The 16,371-nt window shown below is 43.9% G+C and overlaps 2 protein-coding genes across 3 annotated transcripts; one reads left to right on the top strand and one right to left on the bottom strand.

Annotated features, from left to right (window-relative positions):
* Window positions 1–382: 382 nt before the first annotated feature.
* On the top strand, window positions 383–13,858 carry LOC105282215. Of its 2 annotated transcripts, XM_011344006.2 has the most exons (17): window positions 383–905; window positions 2,137–2,365; window positions 3,714–3,839; window positions 4,793–4,981; window positions 5,084–5,308; window positions 5,435–5,536; window positions 5,655–6,870; window positions 7,357–7,468; window positions 7,861–9,231; window positions 9,335–9,577; window positions 9,702–10,054; window positions 10,119–10,380; window positions 10,471–10,697; window positions 10,926–11,164; window positions 11,288–11,302; window positions 11,807–12,311; window positions 12,409–13,858. In XM_011344006.2, the coding sequence occupies exons 2-17, from the start codon at window positions 2,201–2,203 to the stop codon at window positions 12,756–12,758; spliced, it is 5,700 nt and encodes a 1,899-aa protein (XP_011342308.2). In that variant the 5' UTR covers window positions 383–905; window positions 2,137–2,200; the 3' UTR covers window positions 12,759–13,858. The 2 variants fall into 2 exon arrangements, with proteins under 2 accessions (XP_011342308.2, XP_011342309.2); XM_011344007.2 differs by lacking the exon at window positions 11,288–11,302.
* Window positions 13,859–14,130: 272 nt separating this feature from the next.
* Window positions 14,131–16,291, bottom strand: LOC105282217 (probable asparagine--tRNA ligase, mitochondrial). Its single transcript, XM_011344008.3, has 4 exons — window positions 16,040–16,291; window positions 15,079–15,656; window positions 14,514–14,964; window positions 14,131–14,414 (listed from the first exon to the last, which is right to left on the bottom strand). The coding sequence occupies exons 1-4, from the start codon at window positions 16,289–16,291 to the stop codon at window positions 14,154–14,156; spliced, it is 1,542 nt and encodes a 513-aa protein (XP_011342310.1). The 3' UTR covers window positions 14,131–14,153.
* Window positions 16,292–16,371: the final 80 nt, after the last annotated feature.

Raw genomic sequence — 16,371 nt, forward strand, 5'->3', positions numbered from 1 at the left:
CTGCGCCGGCTCTTATAGGGACTAACTGAAAATCACTATATAGTGTAAAACTAAACGTCCACCGCATCGTAAAAATACCACTCGAGACTTTCTACTTTTTTGGCCGTCCGAGCGTTAATTTCAAGTTCGTAACAATTCAAGGATTTTTGCAGTAATAAAAATTTTATTAAAATTCTCGCCCGCATATTCTTTCGGAAAACTTGAAAAACTTGCATCATTCACCCGCAAGGCGCGCTTCATGTAAATCGGGCTGCAGGCGATCGCCACGACCTCAGCACTCTTCTTTTGCTATCGCTGATTGGAGGATTCTCGCGATGCGACCGCCGTCCACTGCGAAGGGCAACCAATAGGAAATGACGTTACATCGCTCTGGCGTTGGAAGATTGTAAGAGGCTACAACAAAGCTGTGCACCGTGGCCATTTTCTGTGGAGAGTCGTTCGCGAGCGGTTGTGTTCGTGCGTGGATTATTCGCTCGACGTTCAGTTTGTGATTTGGATATTTGGTGTTTTCCCGGATGTATGTCGCCGCGCACTCGGACGATTTGATAATCGCTCACGATCGGACAGGAGGGGATCAAGAACGGTGCTAGAGTGTTGTAGAATCGCGATCGGGAAAAAAACGAGGAATTTCACGGGAGGGTCTTTGGAGGAAGACGCGAACGAGGACGACGACAATCCGCCAGATGCTCTTCGAATTCTTCTATGAGCGCTGGCCTTCGAGTCGTGCTCGATAAGCGTGGTGAATGGTTTAACGGTGCCTGAGAAATCCGGTGAAATTCGGCGTTTTGTGGATTGCTTTTCGTCACGGAGGAGAGCGAGAGAGAGGACGAGAATCCGAGAGAGAGACTGAGCGAAATCGATAAGTGCTGCGTGCGAATGCACTGCCGACCTTATGTCTGGAACCCGTAAGTATTATTACATAAAAATAGTCGTTGCTCGAAATCTCGTGCGAATTTCCCGCAACGTCGACCCATCGCCGAGCACGTGCCCGAGAGATTCATTTTCACACGAAAATCGTATGCGTAGATGCGGTGATCAGAGCGTGAGCCACTTTCGTATCACATTCCTCCTTTGCAACGGCGAAAGTGCGCATTGTTTTTCGGGCACGATAATCGAAAACATTATCAATAACACGTGACTCATAAAAATTCCGAGTATCTCATAATTAAGAGCGAGATTAGTTTAAGAAATTTCCGAGTTTTATTTTCCTTATTTTATCTATTGCTCACTGTTACATGAATATTTGCAAAACTGCAAAAAACGCAGATTTTCCAAATGTTTTTCCTTTATCGCCTGCATTCTTTTCGAGGAAGCGTTTCACTGGGTCATACGTTTTAGCAGATGTTTCAAAGGCAAGATACATTCATTAAAATCGAAACGTCCGTCAAGCAAAATCTATGGATGGACAAAATTCTTTATTTCAATGACCCAATTTACCTTGTCTTTAATCATTTTAAGACACCTGATAAGGCCCAGAAAAGATTACCTTGGAAATAGATGTCTGCATTCCTTTTGAACAGTAGCTTTACTAGACCTTATCTGATTGATCAATGTTTCAAGGCTAAAGTACATGAAGGGCTGATTCATAAAGTGAAATGGGTAGTTAAAATTCTATTTATGGGTAGGTAAAATAAGTCCCGATAAAGTTCTTGTTTTGAAAGAGGTGCAAACCATAAGAGAATTTTGGAAAGTTTTATTTCTATTGATATTTGTAATATGTGCAATATGTATAACAGTGAGCAATGTAAGTGAGATGTAAGAGAAAAATTTTTTATTTCTGATTTCTTTAAATAATTTTCTAAAATTTCTTAAAATAAACTTGCTTTGCTAGCATATTTTATTAATAGTACACAGTCATGTAGCAACATAATGTTTGTTATGAAAAGAATAAAATTTCAATCAACCTTTCTAAAAATTAGAGTTTGTATTATTTGATACAGAAATACATTGCTTTTTAATGAGTCAAGCTTTTCTTGTAACTTTGCCTAAAAAGTATTGTTCCATATGCCAGTTCCATTTGTATTTTATTATAGGCTGTAGCCTTTATTATCTTTCTTTTTTAATTCTATTTTAATTCTTTTTTAACTCTAAAGATGTGAAGAACTGTTATATAGCTAAAGCTTTTTTATATTACAGTGTGGGCTTAGCTCTCCTCTCGATTTGAAGATTACTTGTATTTTGTCATTGCAAACACATCGATATGGCATCGACAAAATCCAAAGAAGTAGCAGATGAGTATATCTCATCGCTATCGGATCTTACAATCAACAGTAAGCCGCTCATTAACATGCTCACTATGCTAGCGGAAGATAACATCGAACATGCCTCAGCAATAGTGCAAGCCGTCGAAACTCATCTACAAAAGGTTATTTATTTACTAAAATTATTACTTGGTTGCTATAATTACCGCTTGATACTGTATATGTAAACGATATCTCGTTCATGTTCTCAAAATCGATAAAATTTCATTAAGATTATTAATTTCCATGAAACTGCAAACCTTTTTTGTCTCTGTTATTGCATTGTGTTTCCGAAAATACAAGATATTCCACTTCAGTAGAAACATTTCTCAAATTCAGTAAAGAGTTCTATTTTTCTCATGCATCACATTGCACGTGCAACGATCCTGTGATAACATAGATCTTGTCTGTGATAGTACCTTTTTTTGCATTATATACATATTATTTATGCAAATTACTTGTAAAGATATCTACAAAGGATCTGTAAAATTTTGCGAGAAACGCAGTCAATGTATTTGCTGCTGGCGATATTTGAAAAGTGATCTATTATTGGAATTTGTGCTATAAACACAAATAGTTTAAATATACTTAATATATTGTCTAAAATGTCTAAGTAAACGCAATAATTTGGAGACCGCTGTAAACTCATAGCGTGTATAACGTTCATAGCGATATTACTCAGCGATATTGATTATACATTAAAATACTTTCTCGAATTATTGATTAAATTTGCAGTTGTCGTAATGCAAACGTACTGTATGTATTTTATTATAATTGAGATAGAAGATATAGTTCAATCGATGTTTTATATACTTTATAGATTTTGTACATACACATTTTAATAACGCATACATACTATCAAATACATTGCCTTATGATTAGATAACGCATGAGTATATCACTACTTCATATTTATTAGCGATTACTTGTAGACGCTTCTCTCCAAGATGTCTCGAAACTATTGCATTTTTTATTTAGCTGTGTATATCTTTTGACAAATTGAGACATTTTTTCTGACGGAAACTTTTGATAGGTAGCTATTGTGTATGCGTTACAACACTTTTATTTTCAGCATTAAATGTATTGGCAGATAAGCCAGAAAAAAGGCTTAAATAAATATATACATAAATAAAATATATCTGTTATGAAGATTTTTATTATATATTACCCCTTACAAAAGAAAATTATTCTTTTGAAATTTGAGCAAAGATTCAATTATAGATTTCTATGCTCGAGTATTTCTATCAAGCACTTCAAAGAAAAATAGTTTTCGACAAAGGATGTACGATTTATTTATTTATGAGAAATACTGTATTGAAACATCTCTTTATATTTGCACGTAAATAAAAGAGATATAATAACAGAATATATATATAGCACTTTAAATATCTATCAGAGTATGCACTATTGATATACTCGATGTGACATATATGACAAACAGATATGTTATATCACATTGTTATATTTTGTCAGGTGAGGAGTGATATCAAGTTACCGGTACTCTATCTCATCGACTCAATTGTCAAGAACGTCAACGGAGACTATTTGAATCTCTTTACGCAAAATATCGTGAACACTTTCTGCGGAGTATTCGAAAAGGTACATATCGTCTTTTATTCTATATTGTTACGTTACTTTCCAAACTATTTTATAAGACTGCGTTAATTCTGGAATTACAAGCGTGAAGACGATTCCTTCGCGCGACCAATGATCCTGAAAATACCATTTTCCTATATCGAGCGCGATAATCTTGGGTCATTAACGCGGCCGCGTATCTCATAACTTTCTTCCCTTGATGACTCATCATCCTTTTATGAATGAACTTTGGACTTTGGAGAAAACCTTTTTCCTCCTAGCTAATGTAAGATAATAATGCTAATGTAAGAAAATTGTTATCGGAAAGAAAACCAAAATAAATGCTGCTTCTAATAGCGATTACTCGAAAACAGTTGCGTTTAGAGATATTTAGCCGTTTAGTTATTACACTTGTATGCGCAAAATATCAAAGTCGAAAGAATTACTGTTAGGAATACTTTTTATATCAATTCTCCTTGCCGTTGACCGAGAGTAACCTTTAGCTTCTCTTCCGTGCGTGATGAAACGAAACTGCAAACTCCAACTCGAGCTCCTTCATGTCTCAGGAATATTTCATGGCATGTGTGGAGCCACCCTGTCTCTTTCCTCTGGTCTCTATATTTTACGATGACATAAGATAATTGTTTGATCAATATAACGTCATTGATCTCGGGATCTCCTGAGAGGCTTCATAGACGCACGCTACACATGAATTTTACACAGTTAGTTCTTTCCTCTACAAAGTTCTTTCTTCTAAACGGCAGTATCTCGCTTTTTGTTCGAACGTGTTGAAACGTGTTGAATTTTTAAGATACGAAAACGATTAATGAAAAAGACAGCGTATGTGTTATAAACCTCGTATCAGACCTCGGATAATAAAAATACCTTTCAAGTTGCGAAGGAGTCCGCTTCGCGCGACATTTCCACGGCTCTTTCCATCGGTGCAGTAAAATAACCGTTACCATTCCCATAAACAGGTCGATGAGAACACCAGAGCGAGCATGTGGAAGTTGCGGCAAACGTGGAACGACGTATTTCCACCGAAGAAATTATTCTCGTTGGACGTGCGGGTACAGAGTATCGATCCCGCGTGGCCGATCATACATGCCGCTCCTACCAGTATTTCCTCAGGATCTATACACGTTAATCCTCGATTTCTCTCAATAGTGAGTTTTAAATGAACGTAACGGATTACTCTTCGTCATTATTATTATTGTTATTATGACGCGTTCTGAACAGGCGTAATCAAAATACGAAAATGTTTGCAGCCTCAGCAAACTGCGACGTCAATCGTGCAGCCTGTCAAACTACCTCCAGGCGAACCTGTGACGACGACGGAGGCGGTAATGCGGGAGCAGTTGCTGAAGAAGCAACGGGAATTGATAGAGTTACAAAAGAAGAAGATCGAGCTGGAACTGTTACAAGCGAAAGCGAGTCTAGAGCAGCAACAGAGGCAGCTCGACAAGCAAGCCGGAAGCTTTAAGACGGAAATGGTAAGTTATGAATTTACAGTGGTCCTGTATAATTCAACTTCGCGTAATTCAGGCTTTCGCAAAGCTGAATACGAATTATTCTTCGTACGAACAATGGTCTAAAATTTTTCTCTTCTGTTGCGACAGGTCGTGCCCACGACACATGCCTCGTCGACGGATACAACGGAGCAAGGGAAACCCATAGCGCCTGTGATACCAAATCAAACATCGAAACAAGTAATGAAACAGGTGAGCTGAAAATTCGCACGTGTAACCTTGTAAGCGCGGAACTTATTAATATTAATATTGAGCGGCCTAAAATCCTATTTAGGATTCAATTAAATAACGATCTGTTTTTCTTTTTCAGTTCCCAGCAGCCGCTGCTTCCCTTTTGAAGAACGCAGGAGCGAATGGTGGTCCAAGGATCGCACCGGCTAGTAGTATAGCAGTAGCGTCGGCTAAGCCAGTATCGCGAGATCCACGTTTGAAACCCACTCCTGCTGTTCAGGATGTGGCAGTGCCAACCGTAGATCCACGACAACGACCGGGTACGCCGAAAGAGTCGCGGGGTGAAAGTCAAACTCAGGCAATTGCCAATATAATTGTAAATTCAAACCAATTAAAACAGCAGTTACTTTCGAAACCGACTGCAACTATCAACAAGCCTCCGGCAAGCCCTGCCGGTTCCGATAATCCGACGTTATTAAGCGTTATGAATAACAACCATACTGATACAAATCTTAACAACGTTAATAATAAAAATATCAGTGCTAATATAAATAAAGATGCTGTCTCGCATCGAACAAGTCAAAAGAAAGACCCTCGATTGTCTAATACTAGTAGTGGTAACCTAAACAGTAACAACAGCAGCTCCAACAAAAGTTTATCGCTTGGTAGTAATAGCTCGTCTTCAGTATTGTTAGCGAGCAACAGAGGAAGTGGAGGCGGCGATTCCAAATCGAAGGAGTCGAAAAGTTCGAGCTCGCGCAGCTCCTCCTCGTCCTCTGCGGAAAAGTCTTCCGCTTCCTCGAAGTCCTCGCATAGGAAACTAGGCAGTAAGTCGCGATCTAAGCCGCCCCTGACATGCCCGAATAAGATACTGAAAGTCGACAGAGATTCGAGTCCGGTTAGGTCGAAATCGCGGGAGAAAGACAGCGGGGACAGTTCACCATCCTCACGCACTCCTCCGCAATCCTCCTTCCAAGCCTCTTCTAAAAGCCGCAAGAAGAACACCAAATCGAGAAAGCGTAGTCCAAGTCCCCCGTATAGGATTCCACGACGTAACGATTCAAAGTCGAGTTCAAGCTTGAGCAGCTCTGGCGGCGTCACCGAGGAGGAGCAATCTGGTTCGTTGATAGTGTCTCCTCCTCACCCGCCCGCATTTAAAGAGATTCGGCCGAACGCGAGACAGAGGAATTACGTAAGACGGAACAAAGACGACAGTCTTAGTCCTCAACATTCTCCAGCCAGTGCTGGAAATGCTCAAAGCGCTGCCGAGCCAACATTGGAATCCTCTAGCAAAGACGAAGATCTCAGGGCGCCGTTATCTCTACCCAACACCGCTGTTTCCCTGTCCGAAAAGAGTAAGTCAACAGCGTTTGGTAAAATATACTTATACCTGTGCGTAATTTTATTCACGAAACAACCTTCTCTTTACATCTCGATCGTGCATGCGAGGATCAATCTATCTATCAGTTTCCACGTGTGTGCTTTCTCTCTTAATTTATGCTAAACATTCTGTCTTGCATTTTTTTTTTCTTTCATAAAGGTGACTACAATGCTTTGCTTCGTCTCTAGTAGCAATTGCAAATCTAAACACAGATGAAGTCGTTGAGAGAGAAAATGTTGAATTTGCCACGCTATCTTCTTTCGCTCTTTTAATTGTGTAATTCCGATAACCCGATGAAGTCTATACATTTCTTCATTAGGAGAACGTTTTCTGACAGTCTGATTCTAAAGTCACTCTTATTCCCTTAATTAGGGACATAGAATCAGAATGGTAATGTTAAGGTTTCTTCTCCCAATAAATTCGTTTTACACGAGCTAGTTTATCTTGAATTCTTTTTCAGAAGAGGATTTAGATCTACGAGTATTACCATCGGTTAACACCAACAAGAGGCGTAGCGAGGAGCATACAGACACGACTTCCGTTAAGAAGACTAAAGCTGAAAAGTTCGATGCGTATGTACCGTTACGTGTTTATTATCCTGAATTATACATACGTTATATATATTTAATTATTAAAAAAAGAAGATATATACATATATCGAGCGGATACACTTAGATACAATTAACAGATACGGATTTACAATAACGCGTTTTTCTCGCTGCGGACTCGCGCTCTTGATCTGTCGCTTACCGCTTTCGACGGCCGTCGTTCGATCTCTCGTTCGTTCGTTATTTTCGACTGTATTGAAGAGACAATAACAGGCTGATCGTTTATTTGTCCTCTTATTTGTCTCATCTATCACGCGCATTGTAACATATACATCTATACCTTAGGTTCAAATTATTTCCCACTATATATCCGCTATCACGGCGATTCCTAAATACATTTCTCTTCATCTTCGCAGACTATTTGGTAATGAGGACGTGGACCTGCGCACTCTGACGCATCCTAAAGCTGGCCGACCGCCGACACCTCCACCGCCCGTGATCTCGGGGGAGGATGGCAAGGATAGCTGGGCGAAGTTGAAGTCGCCGTCAAAGAACGAAAGAGATAAGCAAGTTAACAACGCGGACGATAAGCGCGATAGGGATCGTAACAGGGATCGACTGGGTCGTCTCAGGCTGTACAATAAGCTGCCGGACGATCCGAAGGAGAGGCGAAGAACGTTGTCGAACGAGGAACAAGACATCAGGCCAGGACGCAGGGGCAGGGAGAACGACAAGCCCGAGAGGAACGATGATCGAAACATCGAGATCATAATGAAGCAGGCCGCGGAGCAACTGAACCAGGGCACGATCACGAAAACACAGTACAACACCCTGATACAGGAGGTGCTGCACATGAGCGAGGACCGCAAGTTGCGGGCGGCGCAGCGCAAGGAGAAGGAAGCCGGTACGGTAATCTGGGAGAAAGGCATCAACATGGACATGCCTGGCGACCGTGCCGCGACATTTAATCCGTCCAACGATAAGGAAATGATGAGGGGAGGCAAGGAGCATCCGATGCCGCGCAATCCGAACGGGCCGCGATGGCAGAATCAACAGCCGTGGCAACAGCCGTGGGCGCATCCGCCGGGCCCACCGTACAGCGGACCGCAGGGGCACTTCAACTCGGACATGCGACACGTCGGGCCCTGGCAGAATCCGAGGCACTTCGGGCCGATGCGACCCGACTATCAGTACCACGGCGGCTTCAATCATAACATGGGCCACAACCCGCGGCTGGGACCAAGCATGATGGGCCCGATGGGACCGAACGGCCCGATCATGCCGAATCTATTGTCAAACGGTCCGATGGGTCCGATGGGCCCGATGCCTAGTCCCGCGATGGGGATGGGTTGTCATCCCGCGATGATGATGAACAATGGGCCGATGACGGGTCTCATGGCGAATTCGAATATACCGTCCCTGGCGTCCGGCAGAAACGCGTCACCGAACACGTCCGCCAAGTACGACCTCGAGGACAACGATCAGAGTTACGGCAGAGATGCGACGACGAAAAGTCTGAGCGCGCACAATCGCGAGCTACCGCCGCCCGATTCGAAATTGTTGGCCGAGATCGCGAGGGACACCATGAAGTCTATAAATATCGACAACGTACCGCGGGAGATACGATACTACGGGCAGACCGGCGTGGTGTTCATGAACTGGGACGACCCGCGGGAAATTGGCTTCCAGGACGGCATCAGGAGAATACTGATCGACGACAAGGATACCATAACGTGTGCGTTTAACGACCAATACAAAGAATTTATGTATGAGGGAGAAGTGCACAGGTTTGTATATTCGCATTTGTCTATTCGCCTCTTATTTTTTATGGGAAACAGGAAACATATTGCATGTTGGGTTGCACGTAATATTACAAATTCTGCGTCTTAGGATCAAGCTCGGCGCGCCTACTCGAGAATTGTACGTCGATGATCGTTGGTACGAGTGTTATTTCGGCGGCATGCCAATAACGATCGATCTCAGTGGGAAAAAAATCAGCGTTAAGCTGGAGGGGCCACCGCCGCAAGTTAAGATTGGTACCGTAAAGAGAACGGATCTCGTGGTGGCTAAGATCAATCTTATTATCAACGCGCGAAATATGGTACCGGTGTTCTTAGATGCGAAACCGCAGATGTGAGTACTTTCTTCGCGCAACGCGTGAAAAATCGCGTCAAAATTAAATACAAAAAAATTTATTAAATATATATTTACGTATTTGACAAAATAATACATATTAATCTTGCATTTTCTTTTGTAGATTCGAAATTGAAGGGAAACCGCATACGCTAGAATTTATAGACGCGCTGCAAACGGTCCTGTTAAACGGGCGACCCTTTAAAGTCGAATTTGGGGGACTGCCCAAACCGATTATCGTCAGAGATAAAAAACATTTTATTAGGTTCTCCGTCTTGCCGAGAGGCGTACGTGCCGGTTACGTGAAGATCGCTGGGATGAAAGGTGAAGGCCCTATCGGATCCCCGCCACCAGTGACGCCTCTGCTGCCGCAAAAACCGAAGGTCGATGCTCCTCCCGTACCAAGCCAGTTACCTGTCGTCGAGCATGAATCCACTTCGCAAGACGGCTCGGATCTTGCCTCGACTTCCAAGTCAGGTAGGTATAGATTATATATTACCCTAGAAGGCGGGACAACGTTTCTACAACATGCGTATTTCAGATTTGCAATTGGACATGCTGTCATCAGTCTTGCCGTCGGCAATGGCACCAGCATCCGGCTTGTCGTATCAAGCCGAGCCTGCGGAGAATCCGCCCGCGCCACCGGCGCCACCTTTGCCGCTAAACATGAACGAATTGTTCCAAAGGTTGGTCGAAACCGGTATCGTACCCAGTCCCATAGAGCAAAAGAAACAGGAGGAAGAGGAAAAGAAAAAGACGGAGATCACACCGGTCTCCTTCGACAAGCCGGAGACTCTCAAAGTGTAAGTTGCTCGTCGGAGCATCGCTCTTCCTCGCTGAAAACATCGTCAAGAATTTTCTGTTGATGACTGAACGTTGATTCTCTTTTACAGTAAACAACCAGCTATCGTCACGGTATTGTACAGCGGTATGCAGTGCAGCTCGTGCGGCGCCCGCTTTGCACCGGAGCTGGCCACTCGATACAGCCACCATTTGGACTGGCACTTCAGACAGAACAGACGCGAGAGAGACTCCGCGAGAAAGGCGCATTCCCGGCCGTGGTACTACGATGTCAGTGACTGGATACAGTTCGAGGAGATCGAAGATCTAGAGGACAGGGGTGTGTATTCTCTCACGATTGAAACGTGCAAATTCCAATTGCAAAAATTCAATTTTCGGCTATAATCGTTTTTAATTAATGCTGCAGCTACATCCAATTTTATTGTAAATGATGGAGCGTTATTAGATGTAAATATTAGGACAAGAGATTAATTTCGACGAGAGAAATGTTTAAAGTGATAATTCATGATCAGTTTTTTCTTTTTTGTTTTGTCGTTTTCTTACCCAGTGCAAAGCTGGTTCGAGACGGAGAAGCAAGCCGAGACTGACGGCATGGCTACTGATGACTCGCCGCAAGAAACGTTGCAGCCCAGTGTGCCGACTGGCAGCGACGAGGACTCGCGGTGTCAGGTGTGCCACGACGCCTTCGAGCAATTTTATAACGAGGAGAAGGAGGAGTGGCAATTGAAGCCAGCCGTCAATTACGAGAATAAGAATTATCATCCGCTCTGTCTGGAGGATCACAAGGTTGGTGCTTCTCTTTTTTTCGACCTGGCACGCACATTAATTTAAATTCCGTTGACTGACATGGCATATTGACGGTGTATCGTATTAACGAAATTTCCGTCTGTTGCATTCTTACAAAAATAGGAAAAAAGTCTAGTGGTACGTGATTCTCTCAATAATTCATATTCATGACACGGTTCTCGTAAAGTCTTTTCACACTGTTCGTAAAGCAATAGTGCAAGCGTAAAATGAATGGTTGAAATTTACACACATTTCCACTTTTAACACGGGAGATATGTAATTTAATTTATATATATGTATATATATATATGCATATATATATATGCATATATATATATATATATATTAGCATATCTCCAGCACGAAAGCAACGTGAAAAATGATTTTAATCTTTCACGAGTTCCCTTTGTTTTCATCCACATTTATATTGTCTAACATTATTTTCACCTGCACTATAATCAAGATTGCGGTACGAATTATAATGTAGCAACGTAATTCTTATTTCCTCTTTTATATAATAATAATCTCTCTACTACGTAATTGTTATCGCACGTGCTAAACCGTACTATATTATCGCTGTCATCGCACCAGAGCGCCTGGCGGTAAGTCTGTATATAATTCTGTTTTGTTGTCAAACCTTAGAGGGCATTAGAAAAGTCAGCCTTGGCACTAGACGAAGCGGTCTCGGAGCTCGACGAAAATAAGGTCGAATGTTCCGAAGAAGCGACCGCAGACGAGATTAAGCGGGAAGAGTCGGACGCGGAAACGTCGAGTAAGGAACCCGAGTCTGCGGAACACTCGGAACAAGCGGCGGAAGGGAGTCTCGCGGAAACCGCTGCGTCCGAGAACAAGGAGGAAACCGAGAACGTAGAAAGTTCCGAGATTGCGCAAAGTGAGACTGCGGAGCAAGGGGAGGCAGCGGTAGAGGACGCGAAGGAAGAGTCTGCGGTTGCGGAGAGTGCCGAGAAGGACGTGTCGGCGAGCGAAGGGGAGAAAGCTTTGGGTGAAGAGATGGCGACCATGTCCTTCGATAATATCAAGATCAAGGAGGAACCGATGGACGACGATGCTGATGAGCAGCCCGAAGGTGAAGCGTTCGATTTTGCCAACGTGGAGGTCAAAGTGGAGCCTATGGACGCTGAACCAGGTATGCGTTCCGCACATCTCAAGTTATAATAAAATATAAAAAAATCTTCCTACTTTTCACGATGATTCTGTAACACGTTGTTCCACATTTCTACTAGAACCCGAAGAGAGCGTTGTGAGCGAGCCGGCGACGGTCGACACGACGTACGCCGCAGTGAAGAGTTCCATCGACGGAAACGTGGAGCTCGATTCGACGCCGGCCGCCATCCCCGCGGCTCCGTCGCGAATCAAGATCAACATCACGAAGCCTCTCAACATCAACAAAGAGCCGGAGGAGAGTAAGGAGAAGGAGAAGGAGAAGGCAGCGGCGGAGATGCCCGCAGAGGAGAACGCGGAGAAACCGTTGGTGGCAGCTTCTATTAAACCGAGTCTGAAAGGTAGAAAGCTGTCGAATCTGCCACCGGTGCAAAAGGGGCAGGAGTTGTCGGGACTTTGCTCCATCATGTAAATACTACGTGTACAAAATTTTCGGTGGACTCCTTGCCCGCGTTGTATAAAATTTTTCGAATCTAGTACCGATATCGAAATTTATACTTGTACATCGTACTTTTGTACAACTTGTACGACATGATGCGCATCCCTGCGGAATACCGTTCACCAGCTCTTCGCTTCCCGCGCGCGCGCAGCTGTTCTTTTTCTATTTCCTTTCTCTAAGTTTTTTTTTACTTCTTTAAATTTAATTGGCAGCCTAATTCTCGATTAAAAAATTAATATACATTTCAGTGGACGAATGCAAATATAAATCTCGAATTATAAGACCAAGACCCGCGGTTTCTAGTTCCCTTCGTACTCCGCGGTGACCGTCACGTCGTACAAGTTAGAAATGGATGTAAATTGCGCGCAAGTATGAATGTATATTCTAAATATTAGTCAACAGTCAGCGAGCTGTGCGAATGAAGAGAGCGAGAGAGAGAGAGAGAGAGAGTAGAACTGTACATATTCTATGTAATTTAAAAAAAAGATGTGCAGTAGCATTCCGCGTGTGAGAGGTGGGAGTAGCTAGTATGCCGAGTACTCGTATTTTATGATAGGAGATTGTCACTTGTATAATACTGATTTACTCATTGAAACCCTCTCGAGTACCTTGTACTTGGGACAGTTCGATGACAGCGTATCGACTCACCCGAAATTTTAAGTACTATTTGTACTCGTAATACGACGAACTCCCGGAAACGAATGAAAATTGCCCTGATAAAATGATTCGAGTGTGTAAAAGCCAAGTAATTACCTGGAATTCGTTTTTGAAGTGTACAAATTATGTGATATATGGGTCGTCTACTTGTAACATACATGCAAATTGTCTCGATGGAAAAACAATGACGACGATTATACCGAGTAAGGAATTGTTATTAGTTTAATAGTGCTACTATTAATGCCGCTATTGGATAAAGCGTTATATTTTGTCGTATAAAAGATTTCTTTATTACAGGTTTGATTTCATTTTTAATTGACCTTTCTACGCGACGTCCCCTTACGATAACTGTAGCTCTAAGACTCTAGCGTTTTACGGACTCGAGTCCGTAAGTAAAAGAACAATAAAGACATTAATTAAAAAAAAACATCTTTTGTGTTGTAATGTGCTTCATGTGTATATCCAATAAAACGTACATTTGTACATAAAAAAAAAAGAGAAATCGAATCGATAGAAACTCCCTCCAATTCCATTCCAATATTCGAATATTTGAAAATATCTTACTTCAATTCCGTTAAAGAAACCAAGCCGCGACACTGTTTTTCCATTTGAAGAGACGTCATCTAATTTGCCGTGCGAACGCAGCAACGACAAGTTTCTCCTTGCACCAGGGGTATAGATTAAATAACACAGCAGCCCTGAAATCTTTATTCATAAATTGCAATTGTGCGGCCACCTGGGGAAGGGTAGAGTGTCCTTGATGTTGCTGATGCCCAGCACGCTCTGCAAGAACCTCTCGAATCCCATTCCGTAGCCGGCGGTCGGCACGTTCCCGTATTTACGCAAATCTAAGTACCACGAGAAATCGCCGGCGGGTGGTAGCTTTCGCTCTAACGTCCCGTAATCGTCCTCGCGTACGCTGCCGCCCACCAGCTCACCGACTTCCGGTGCTAGCAGGTCCAGTGCCGCTACCTTTCAAGAAAATGCACAAAAGGTTTAGGCTCGCGAGAAGCGGGTGGTACACCTCGTCGCGGAGATCGCGCAGTATTCGTGCGTTAAACACCGGCTCACCTTGGACGGATCGTCGGCGCACTCTTTCATGTAAAACGACTTCATCTCTTTCGGCCAGTTAATCAGGAAAACCGGCACCCCGCCGTTATGCTGCACCAGAAACAACTCGTGTTCCTTCGACAACGGCTCTCCGTACTTGATCGGACGCTCCAGGTGACTTGCGTGATCGCTCAGCACCCTGAGCGCTTCCTCGTACGTGAAACACCCGAATCTCTCGTTCAGCCATCGCGGCTCCGGGTCTGCACCTACCGAGTGCATATCCGCCGCTCCCTTATCGATCATTCGCCTAGTGATCTCTTTCACTAGCAGCTCGATCTCCTCTATCAGTTGCTCGACACGCGCAACAAAGGCGATCTCAGCCTCTAGCATGTAAAACTCTGACAAGTGTAATCTCGACTTGGAGTTCTCCGCACGGAACGTGGGCCCGAAAGTGTACACTTTTGTAAGAGCTCTGAAAAAGTTCTAGCAATACATTCTTTACATCTCGTGATTTAATTAATCGCGATTAATTGCGACGAGACGAGATTGCGTTGCTGCGACGCACGCGTGAAAAAGTTCTAGTCACCTTGCTACCGCTTCCAGGTGCAACTGTCCGGAAACCGTGAGGTAAGCAGCGTTGCCGAAAAAGATCTCGCTCTCATCGAACTGACCCTCCTTCTTCATGCTTCTGAGCATCTCCTCGGAGCACGGCTTGACGAGGAACACCTCGCCCCCGCCCTCGCAATCGTTGGACGTCAGAATCGGCGTGTGCACGTTTATAAACCCCCTCTCCCGCAGGTGATCGCCGATCACCGCGCTAGCAAGATCGCGCAGCCTCAGCAGGCTAGCGAAGCTGCGCGTTCTTGGTCTCAGGTGAAGGAACTGCCTGATGTAGTCCTGATCGTACTGCTTTCTCGGCGCAAACGGGTAATTGTCCTTCAGCACGTTGCACGCGCCGACTACGCGCACGTCAGTGGCTCGCAGCTCGGTTCTACCATTGGGTGCTAACGCTAACTCCCCCTCTGCGGTGACGCTGCACCCATAGGTGAGACTAGTGGGTTTCGCAGACTTGGGTATGACGACTTGCAACATCTCGCAGGTCGAACCGTCGGAGACGTCGATGAAGATGTTGTCCTTCATGTTTCGCAGCGCGCGCACCCATCCCTAAGGGTAAGGTAAGGAGATGTAACATGCGTGCATCAATGAACAAAGAAATTCAGTCCGGCGGATCCTGTACGGGGAAATTCTCAACGCGACACCGAATCGAGAATCTACAGCCGACATTGTTCACCTTTTTCAGTCGATTTCGGTTCAAATTCAATTAGGTGTGATTACTGAAGGGCGATTTACCTGTCAAGCTTGTGAGCAGGTGAATCAACGGGACTAGGTGTATCATTTTACGGTAGCGATTGCACTGCGGCTCATCGATGTCCGAACGACGTTAAAAGCGACCCGAGGATTCCATCGCGAATCCTCCGACGCGGTTCTTTGAACGTCCTTTTGGACCACCGTGTTCGGGAAAGGTCGCGTAATGGTGCGCGTCTAACCTGTATCTTTGTACGCTTGCCGACCACCTCAGTCAGAGTCGCGTCTGAAATTGTCGAGCATTTGTGTACACCGCACTTAGATACTCCTCTCGTAAGGAGACACAGCCTCCCGACATATCTCGAGAGCATTCTCGCCGCCCGCTTCGATCCTGATGACGCGATTCCAAAAGAAGATGCCTGCACGCACAAAACATTCAAGATGGAGTCATGCCTCGGGGGAATGGTAAAGAACGTCATGTATCCATATTCCATCGCGAATGCTAGACATCTGAGAATGTCACTAGGAACGCCATATCGGGTACGATCACTTGCGAAATAGATAAAGCGTGCAA

This window comes from Ooceraea biroi, chromosome 12, assembly GCF_003672135.1.
Source record: "Ooceraea biroi isolate clonal line C1 chromosome 12, Obir_v5.4, whole genome shotgun sequence".
Taxonomy (NCBI): domain Eukaryota; kingdom Metazoa; phylum Arthropoda; class Insecta; order Hymenoptera; family Formicidae; genus Ooceraea; species Ooceraea biroi.

Coding starts and splice junctions, on each gene's coding strand:
- LOC105282215 (XM_011344006.2), top strand. CDS start 2,201: ATGGCATCGACAAAATCCAAAGAAGTAGCAGATGAGTATATCTCATCG. Junction 3,840..4,792: donor TCTGCGGAGTATTCGAAAAG/GTACATATCGTC, acceptor TCCCATAAACAG/GTCGATGAGAACACCAGAGC. Junction 6,871..7,356: donor TGTTTCCCTGTCCGAAAAGA/GTAAGTCAACAG, acceptor ATTCTTTTTCAG/AAGAGGATTTAGATCTACGA.
- LOC105282217 (XM_011344008.3), bottom strand. CDS start 16,291: ATGGAATATGGATACATGACGTTCTTTACCATTCCCCCGAGGCATGAC. Junction 14,965..15,078: donor CACCTGGAAGCGGTAGCAAG/GTGACTAGAACT, acceptor GAACTTTTTCAG/AGCTCTTACAAAAGTGTACA. Junction 14,415..14,513: donor GCGCCGACGATCCGTCCAAG/GTGAGCCGGTGT, acceptor TTTTCTTGAAAG/GTAGCGGCACTGGACCTGCT.